We start from the raw sequence: 10,327 nt of genomic DNA, 5'->3' as shown, positions 1-10,327 counted from the left end.
CGTAGTGAAATTTTTACAAAGACTTATATTTAGGAACGGAGAGAGTAGTCAGTAATGGAATATACTGGAGTACCCGCTACTACCCTCTGACTTGCGTAAATTAATGATCCCCTTGATTTTTTATAGAGAAAATGACCCCCTTGTTAGCCCGACTCGCACCGAGTGTGACGACCGTACGTACGCTTGAACACCGAGAAGGATCTATCCACCATTGGAACTGGACAGTACTTTTTTTACTCGGAACTGGACAGTACAAATATATTGACACAAATAAACAAATATTTTATTTGATTGAGCAGAGAGGCATAAATTGATACAAGTGCTTATTCACGGAGCAACAACAGGTTTTTCTATTCGCAAAAAAAAACAGGTTTTTTCTGAAGAAGAAGAAAAGATAACGACGAGGACAACAACAACAATTGTTGTTGGGCGTGGACCACGTGCACGTACAACCACAACGGCTCTGCTCAACCCATCCGAGTTTTTTCGGCGCAACATCTTATGTTCCGAGCATGCGCGATCAGTACTTCTTGCAGGGCGGGCAGGGCGTGCCGTCGTCGCCGCGCGCATCGGCGCACCGGAACGTCATCTTGGGGCTCGTCTCCACGACGCGGCAGTTCACGCAGCCGTCGCGGCACTTGGGGCCGGCGTCGTCGCAGACCACGGCCCCCGAGAAGAACCTGCAGTTGTCGCAGCATTTTGGGAACTCGGCTGCACGGACACATGCAATCAAAATAGTTTTTTTTTGCGGGGGTGCAATCAAACAAATTAGTTCATTTGGTAACAAATGCATGTCAAAAGGGATGGTCTTGTAAGGTGATTAACTAATTTGATATCCCTTTTAAGCTAAACTCTGCACGCCATACAAAAAGGCAATCAGCACGTACCGTTCGCCTGTGAGAGGATTCCCATGACCAGGACGGCCTGGAGAATCAGGATCGCCACGAGCGTGCTACTCTTCATCGTTGCTTCTACACTTGTCGAGCAAAGCAATTGGCTTGTCCTGTCTAATGATGGTTTATGCTGTAGTTTTGTGTACCCAGAGCTACAAGCAACTCTATATATAGGTGCCCGTTCTTGAAACATGCCAATTTGCTGCGTCAGCTATACATTGTGATCGTGGTGGGTAGGTGCTTGGGATAAACTTGTTTGACTCCTGGCTAGCTTGGACTTTTTTTTTATATGCTGGCTAGCTTGGACGTATTTCATTTTTCTTTAAAGGCGGCTTGGACTTGTTAGGCATACATCTCCATCTTCCATGTCCAGCGCATATGCGCACCTACTTTCTCAGGATTATTCGGTTATGTATGAAAAGAAAAATTTCTATTCGCGCCGAAGCGGTGGGTCGTTTGATTCTTCATGTTGCGTGCGCACGTCCGATCACCTCAGTGTACCTAGCAAAGTAATTTCTAGGAGGACGATTCTTTCTACCAATAGTTACTACTACGAACCAGTATGTGGTTCCGACGGTGTCGAAGTTGCCAAAAATTATGAAACAAAATATGGCAACACAAGGAGACAAGGACAGGACTATAATGTAAGATGATCTAACAGAGGAATTGAAAAATAATACTCCCTCCGTTCCTAAATATAAGTCTTTTAGATATTTGAATATGAACTACATATGGGTGAATATAGGCATATTTAGAGTGTAATTCACTCATTTTGCTCTGAATGTAGTCTATATTAGAATCTCTAAAAAGACTTACATTTGGGAACGGAGGGAGTACACGTCATTATGTGCCCCTGGGCGGGAAAAAATAGTTGAGTATATATTTGTGTCGCATTGAGCTGTAATGATAGTTTTTTTTGCCGAGGGCACATAATGCTTGTTCACCACCCAGAGTGTATTCTTTGCCCCCTCTATTTTAATATCACTGCACCATATTTTCACGTACCGAAAATTTTATCTTACGTCGGAAGTCAAACAAGAGCGTAAGAAAATACACATCAGCTGTAAAACATATTTTATGCTACGTAAAATTGCGAATGTTGAAACATAGTAACAATATACATAAAAATGTAACAGCGTGGTCTTATGACTTATATTTTGATTTTCTTGTGCCAAATTTTGCGTAGTAAATCAATAGAGACGCAACTATTTGTATAACAAACGTTATTTTAATAAAACGATCGTGAGAATAGCTCAGGTGCAAGATAACTTATTTTGCACCCTGTTGATAAATAGCATTAGAGAAAAGACATTATGCCCGACTTTATAAATAAAGCTAATATGACAAACTATCACCATACAACAAGGAGGATAAGTAACAGGTTCTACCATCATCACGATACATCAATATTGAAATGCTACATAACCAAAATAAATGTGTGCATGTCAGCCCAGGGGCATGAACGTAGAAACGACTAGGCTAATTCGAGGCGGCGCGCCCGGAAGTAGGGTGCGAGCAGATGCACGAATCTTGATAATGAAATCTTCAATAGCAGCAACATCACCACCCTTAGCCATTGGCTTCCATAACAGCTAAAAAGCATGTGTTTTAACAGGTGATCAACTTGATGATTAGGGAATAAGTGATCGATCATAAATTTATTGCGAGTAGTCCACAAAGTCCAAGATTGAGCCACAAGCAAATCAAAAGACACGGGCCAAGAGACAAGAAAGGTTCCCGGTAATAGCGAAAAGCTCCGAGAAATTATTAGGGTACGAAGTTGCATTGAACCATGAACACAATTGTTTTCTTCAAGAACACATCTGAAGACGATATGTCCACATTCTTTTTTCTCCACAAAGAGAACAATTTGCATCTGTCATACCGTTACACTTGAGAATCTGGTTACTAGCTGGAAGGAACTAACTAATAGCTTACCAAAGGAATATCTTGATCTTAAGGGAATGCGAGCCCTCCACACTCCCTGAAACTTGTATTGTGACACCCTGAATAACCCTTGGGTAGAGCAATTTCCCAGCAAACTTCCCGGAAGCAGAATATGTCTAAGAAATTCGATCCTTAAGTCGACAAGAGCATCATGATATGTGTAGTGAGGGCCTGCCACTTTGTAAGCTGTGTAGGGGACAAGGACCAACGAACCCAAAAGTCCAAATTATTGATAGGGAGCACCATAATAGAGATCTCGGGATTAGGGCAATACAGAAATATGGTAGGGAAAGAGAGGTAGAGGGCCCCCTACCATGTCCATCCAAAACCTAGTCGAGACACAATCACTAACCACAACTTAACATGGCTCTTAGATTCATTTCAAACTTTGAGAATCAACTTCCAAACGGGAGCCACCTCGAGGATTGGCTATCAAGGGATTACAGTTAGGGAAGTACTTAGCTTTGAGAATGTCCCCAAAGAGTTTTTTTCTCAGCATCGCAAATTTCCACCACCATTTCATAATGAGCATTTGTTCATGACAGAGGTGTTAATAATTCCCAACCCCCAAGGTTTTTGTGTTGACACATGAGCTTCCACTTAACAAATCTATATTTCTTATGGTTACCCACCACACTCCAACAAAACCACTATGATGTTTGTCAAAAATGGAGTGATTACTTTCCAAGAGACGATAGAAGCCCAGAATGTACATATGTAAACTAGATACACACACGTTAATAAGCACGACTTTACTGGCGAGGATTTGTATTTGCCTCTTCAAGGGCGACCCTAGATCCAGCATTTTGCTAAATAGGGATAAAATAGGAGGCATAGATCTTGAATGTAGGAATCCGAGGTAGTTAATAGGGAAGGATCCAAGTTTGCAATTAAGAAACTTTGCAATACAAACTTATTCCAAAGGGGATCAACCCAGGGTCATAATCTCACTCTTGTTGAGATTAATTTTGAGGCCGGACAAGGCCTCAAAACAAAGTAAGATGAACTTGAGGTCTATGATTTGAAGGTCATATTCTTCGATCAGGATAATCATGTTATCAACATATGGTAGGTGCAAAATCCCATAAGGTAAAGCTATGAAGCCACCCCGGAGATGTGGCCGATAGAGGAGGCACATTTAAGAATGAGGGATTGCTCGTCCGCCACGAACTTAAAGAACAAAGTGGAGAAAGGATCACCTTGGCGAGAGTCTCTATTGTTTATAAAAATTGAGTCCAACAACCCCATTGACACACATCGCCATACCGCCCCACTAACCAAACTCATAATGTGATGAACATGGCTAGAATCAAAACATTTTGCAACGAGGACCTCACATAGGAAGGACCATCAAACACAATCTTACACCTTCTCAAAGTTACTTTGAGGACAATAGCTTCTATTCCCCTAGACTGAAGCTCGTGAATAATCTCATGAAGAGAGAGGGATCCCATCCACGGAAAATAACAACCTTTGAAAAAAGTGGTTTGGGTACTACTAATTGAGCAGTGGGCTATTGAGAGAGCCTAATGGCAAAACAGTTCACATGGAACTTAGAAAAATAGTTAATAAGACCTACAGGCCAAAACAAATGGATATTATCACCACCCTTGACCTTAGGGATAAGGGAAAGGATGGCGTAGTTCAAACAGGATGGACATGGAATTTCTGATTTCAATCTCAGGTGCAGCCCCATGAATCCGATTTTTTTTATTATTTTACTGTTCTTGAGGGTGCATGTGAGCTCAGGTTCAGAAGAGCACTTTTGTTTTAGGATCTATGTTTTAGCTACCTGCACTCAAAGTTTTGATCTAATTAAGTGATATGTGTTAGGAGTTCGCTATAGTACTATGTTAGGATGGTTTGTTATAGTCGTATGCATGCCTATATAGGTACAATATAGGTACAATATTAAATTCAGAAACAATATCTTGTTCATTTTATATGAATAGGGAACAAACACATAACACTGCTATTGTCACCTTTACGCAGAACACTTTTTCTGTAAGAGTGTTTGTGCAGCGCACCTAAAATGACATATTTGTGACGTCGCTCTGTTTTAGGTGACTCTACTACTTACAAAGAACGTAAGGTTCCCATTTGACCTTTCTTTCCACCACCCCTTATTTCAAAATCACCTTCATTTACTTACCTTCTGAACCAATTCCACTTTAATTTACTTACCAAACTTCTAATTGAAATATAAGGTAATTCACGGTCACTATTTGATGAACATTTATTTACACAATTGCATTATTATTAACAGGTAAATCACAATCTATTGTACTAGAATATTTATGTCCCGTTGCAACCACGGGCATTGTTCTAGTACTACACAAAAGGAAGGAAGTACTATATGAGCTCCCAACCTCAAATGGAGATCTTAAGAGTATTTTTTAAGTGGGTAGAAGGACTCATTGGAATGTTAAATATGTAATGTTGGATTTGTTGACATTGCTATAAATACAACCGCAACAAACCTCTATTATTGTTCCTTACAATCTGAATTGATTTGTTTATTTGCATACAATCATCATTTTCTACCACACTAGTTAATCCTTGTTACTAGCAAGGCTAGTGAGGCTGAGAATCTAACTGGTATAGTTGGGGACCAAGAAGAAATTTGTTGTTCCGTGCAGGTGTCGATCATCAGCTTTTGTTCAAGAGCTCCAATGGGTCAATAAACCTTGGTTCTCAACTAAGTGAAATACTTGCTTACTTTCTAGATACCCTTCCTCTTGGGTCTCAAGCCGCTCAACACATTCATGTGGCCGAAATCAACGTCATCCCCGTTGATTCGTCGATCTTGGTGACGACGACTCCGACAATGCGCCTAAGGCGGTCCAGCTCACGGCGGTCATGAAGGAGAAGGTGGAGGTAGAGGAAGAAGAGGAGGGGCTGAGGCAGAGGACGAGGATGGGCCGATGGCCGAGGAAGCCAAGGACAAGGTGGTGCCAACGACCGGAGGAGGAGCAGGAGTATGATAAGGCATTGCTCCAAGAGGAGGACCGTCGGGCGACTAATGCTCAGCTCGTGGCGGAGCATGCCAATGCTACCACCAGGTTCGACGCTGACCCGAAGGTGACGGAGGTCGATCTCTGTTTCAAGCACTTCCTCATCGCCAACGAGCGCAAGGTGGCCATGAATCATTGTGTCTTGGCCAGGATCGACAGCGGGACACACTCTCAGCGAGCTCGCTGCCGATGACTCATATGACCCTGGCGATGCGCTGGTGGCATGGCGAGAGCCCTGACGCCGATGCATCGCGCTTCGGCAAGCCATGCGTGATCTACCTCGATTCCGACAAGGATTAGTACATTTTGGCTCTAAAGTAGCTGGATTTAAATCTAAGCAAGTGGTATCTACTTTAGTTATGATGTTTAGTTATGAAGTACTATGTATAATTAATCATTATGTGGTCTTAATCTAGTCTCAGCTTGAGTTTTGTATGAGTTGTTTGTCCACAATTTGATTTTGAGGAGTTAAGTTTGAGGGGTCTGTTAGCTCCACATTTTTGTTAAATACTCATATATGAGTTATTAGGGTTAATTTCTTGTTGCATGTTTTCATCGCATATAGGGATGCATACTAGTACATGTTTGTCAAGTGTTCATGACGAAGTTTTGATGTGAGCTACACATAAAATAACAAAATTATAGACTTATAGTATGAAAACTTTAAAAACATGAAGTATACATCACAGTGATGTCTGTCTTATTTTTCAGAACTTTTGAAACCTAAAAGGTTGATTTTTGAAAATTTCAGACTACATAGAGAAAATGTAAAAAAAAAAAATCAGCCGGTTCGTATGTTTTTTTGTTACATTTTTGCAAGTACTATGTGATGCTGAAGTGCTGAACCAACTTTAGTCCAAAGCCTGGTTATGCTTTCGAATGAATTGAGATAAGATCTAATTAATACGAAACCTTTCACTGTTCATGATCAAGGCGAAAGGAAGAAGATAATTGAGGTTTTGAGAATAATAAAGTTCTAACAACTTCAGGTGGTTCGCAAACAGCAAGTTCAATTTTTAGCCATACTTTTTTATACAGGCAGGCAAATTTAACAAACGCGTGACTGCAGACACATTTCATGTAGTCAATTTAGCAAACTCTGCAAACAACTTGGCAGCCACCACGTTAAAAAAAAGGCAGCCATGAAAGTTGGGACTTGCCGCCGAAAGATGGTAAAAGAGTAGTACGTCGGACAGTTGTTTGTTGTGCCGAAAGTAGAAAGGTAAATTTCAAAGAGCATTCCATCAGCTCGTATGAGACGTGAAAACATAACAGACAAGAGTACAAGCACAATCATCACATGTGTTTATTCACGGCGGATAGGTGAACAAGTACAATCATCACATGTGTTTATTGACGGAGAATAGGTGAACAAGTACAAGCACCACCAGCCTTTCTCGAGAGAGAAAACACATTGACCAAGACACGACGATAGCAGTATACATATTGTTGGCCGTATAGCACGACCCACACACAAGCATAGGCACCATGACTGCTCATCTCATCTGAGCTTTATTTTAGGCGGCACACCTCGTCTGAGCCTGAAGCCCTGAACGGATCAGTGCTTCTTGCATGGCCCGCCGCAGGTGCCATCGACGGTGCTCTTCATGTCGGCGCACCGGAACGTCTTGTGAGGGCTCGGCGTCACCACGCGGCAGGCCGAGCAGCCCTTGGGGCACTGGGGGTGGGCGTCGTCGCAGACGTCGACCCCCGAGAAGGACCTGCAGTTGTTGCAGCACTTGGGGAAATAGTCGGCTGCACGCACGCAAAGGCACCGACGGCATCAGAATCAGATAATATATCACTTATAAGACGAGACGAGAAGCCTCCCCTCCCTCTGGGCATCACGGAATGATCGAGCTTTGTCTAGGAAGAGGTGAAATGATTGAGCATCAGCAGCTTACCGTTCACGTGTGAGAGGATCCCCATGACCAGGACGGCCTGGAGGATCAGGATCGCCGCGAGCTTGGTGCTCTTCATGGTTGCTGATGAACCCTTAGCGCAGATCTCACTTCAACTGTGCGGTCGGTCTGGTGGTAGAATGCTTTCTGCTGTTGTAGTGGTGTGGCTGGCTAAAGCTGCGAGCAGGTCTATATATAGGCGTCGATTGGCAAGCGGCCTCGGCTGCGATGCTGCGATCGCTATGCCCATTATTTGGTTAGTTGGGTGGATAAAGATGTTTGATTAGTAGCAGCTGGGATGGAAACTTGGACTCGTTTTCCCGGATTTTCTTATAGGCGGCGTGGATTGTTTGACATGGACACCACCACTCATGTCCACCAAACACGATCACGTGCACACTGATTTAGGCCACGACAGCAGATATTGTGTTCGTACTACTCGGGATCAGTGGATCGGATCTGCCTCGGGAAAGAAACAAAGTAGTATTTCGAACTCGGCGGCCCAGGATTCACCCTGCCAGACCAAGGCCAGCTCCACCGCGTGACCCCGAACGGACGTCCGTTTTGTCCGGATTCTGTCAGTTTGGGTAGGGCAATGGGGTCGTGTCCGGACCGTTTTTAGGATGCGGTGGCCGTGTGCCCAACGCGCAGACGCATCCCGGCCGCATCCTGTCCGCGTACATTTTTCTTTGCATGCCCTTAATTTTTTTCATCATTAATTTTTGGTACATGGGAATACATCACCAAATTTTGACTAGAAAAGTAAGACGAAAGAAAACAAGAACCACAAGAATACATTTTAGAAGATATCCAACTTCCATAACTACTCCTGTAAGTTGGATTAGTGCCTTCTCGATGCATTCATTTTTGATCTGCGGAGGAGGCTCGATCTTGCGTGCTTCTTTCTTCTTCGAGTCTAAAGAAGTAGAGGTTGCTTCCTCGCGTCTAGTCTCATGTCTAGCCTCTAATCTAGCAACAAATGCACTAGTCTCATGTCTAGCCTCTATGCTAGCTAAAAGTGCACCAACATCTACTAAATTGCGCTCTATCAATATATCGATGTACTCTTCTTCCCAATACCAAAACTTGCATCCATGCTACACAATAAAATTTTAAGTTAGCACAACTAGTCAAATCTAAGAGCACAACCGAAGCTAAAAAGAGCACATACCCCATCGTTTAAGCACTTGATGAACACCCATCCCGGATGTTCCGGCGTTATAGACACGCGGCGCATGACCTTCTTTGGGCAGTGGTCGCACTTAATGAGTGGCAACGGTGCGCCGATGAGATTTTGGGCTAGCACCGAGCCCGGCAGACCGCCATTTGTGTATCTACCGGCGGACCACCAATGGTGTAGATCCGAGCGGCTAGAGGAGGAGCCACTGCCTGCATGTGGCCTTGTGGCCCTGCCAGGGCCTTCTGGCCCGGTGCCCAGCCAGTCCATGGCGCAGCGCGGCCTCCCACAGCCAGGCGAGCTCAAGACCGACCGGATCCACCCCAAATCCGGCCGGCGGGTGAGCAAATCAGGTGGCCGTGGTTGGGTAGCTCGAGGGCGCCGAGGGGAAGGGGCTGGGCGAGCGCGCGTCCGAGCTGCACAGCTGCAATGGCAGCGGCGGCGGCAGCGGTGGCGAGGGGAAGAGTGGGGAAGAGTGGAAGGGGTGCGGCAGGAGGGAGGGAGGGGGTGGATAGAAAAAGGCGTCCCTGTGCCACCGACAGGCGGGCCAGGGGAAGACACGCGCAGACGCCCCGCCCGTCCGCGTGCTGTCCGTTTCACCTAAAAGGCGGCGCAAACTTGGGCCGGGGATGGGTCGAAAGCGGACAGAAAACGGACAAAATTCCATTTGCGCCCCCGCGCTAGGCCGTCTGGTTCGTCCGTTTTACCCCAAACGGACGCGCGCGGACAGGATGGGGTCGCGCGGTGGAGTTGGCCTAAGTTAGAGAAAGTCGATAAAAATGGCTCTTTTTGCAAAATTTAACACAAAATAAACCCGAGTGGCGGAGCCGCGGGGGCTCCCACCTCCAGGGGCGGCTCCGCCGCTCCAGATCGACGCAGACTCGCCGGAGGCTCAATGGGAGATGCGCCGGGTGGTGCTGGAGTGTTTCCCCAACCGGGAGGAATGGGGAGATATTCACCTCGACATCATCCGCTACACGAACTTCGCCGAGCGCGCGCGCTTCATCGGCGATGACGGTTGCATGGACGCGGAACTCATCTTCTGGGCAATTCAGGAGGCCGAATCCCCAAATCCAGTCCAGGGGGCGAAGTGGGCGTACTTCAGGACGGCGAACCCGCCGCGTCTCAACATCAGGCCACCGTCGGCGGTGGGGATTGCCAGCATTCCGCCGGAATTCCTCCTGCCGGGGGTGCAGCTGCCCCGCCGCCGCTAGTGAAGGACCTGACGCCCCTGCCCCGTCCCGCATCAACGACGTGATGTCGACCCCCCTCCCTGGCCGGGTGAGGGAGGTACGCATTCGATTCGCCTAACCTCTTCGTTGCGTTCCCGATTGGTGGATCCGCGTTCACGTAGGATTCAGGCAAATATTTGGATTGGTGCTCCAGATAACCATT

At 45.6% G+C, this 10,327-nt stretch overlaps 2 protein-coding genes across 2 annotated transcripts; both read right to left on the bottom strand.

Annotated features, from left to right (window-relative positions):
• Window positions 1-261: 261 nt before the first annotated feature.
• Window positions 262-1,057, bottom strand: LOC123170103 (uncharacterized). The gene is made up of 2 exons (XM_044587951.1): window positions 888-1,057; window positions 262-711 (listed from the first exon to the last, which is right to left on the bottom strand). The coding sequence occupies exons 1-2, from the start codon at window positions 961-963 to the stop codon at window positions 521-523; spliced, it is 267 nt and encodes an 88-aa protein (XP_044443886.1). The 5' UTR covers window positions 964-1,057; the 3' UTR covers window positions 262-520.
• Window positions 1,058-7,136: 6,079 nt separating this feature from the next.
• On the bottom strand, window positions 7,137-8,007 carry LOC123182093 (Bowman-Birk type proteinase inhibitor B5). Its single transcript, XM_044594555.1, has 2 exons — window positions 7,759-8,007; window positions 7,137-7,609 (listed from the first exon to the last, which is right to left on the bottom strand). The coding sequence occupies exons 1-2, from the start codon at window positions 7,832-7,834 to the stop codon at window positions 7,413-7,415; spliced, it is 273 nt and encodes a 90-aa protein (XP_044450490.1). The 5' UTR covers window positions 7,835-8,007; the 3' UTR covers window positions 7,137-7,412.
• Between the last annotated feature and the right edge of the window lie 2,320 nt (window positions 8,008-10,327).

This window comes from Triticum aestivum, chromosome 1D, assembly GCF_018294505.1.
Source record: "Triticum aestivum cultivar Chinese Spring chromosome 1D, IWGSC CS RefSeq v2.1, whole genome shotgun sequence".
Lineage (NCBI taxonomy): Eukaryota > Viridiplantae > Streptophyta > Magnoliopsida > Poales > Poaceae > Triticum > Triticum aestivum.
This window is presented reverse-complemented; position numbering and strand designations above follow the sequence as displayed.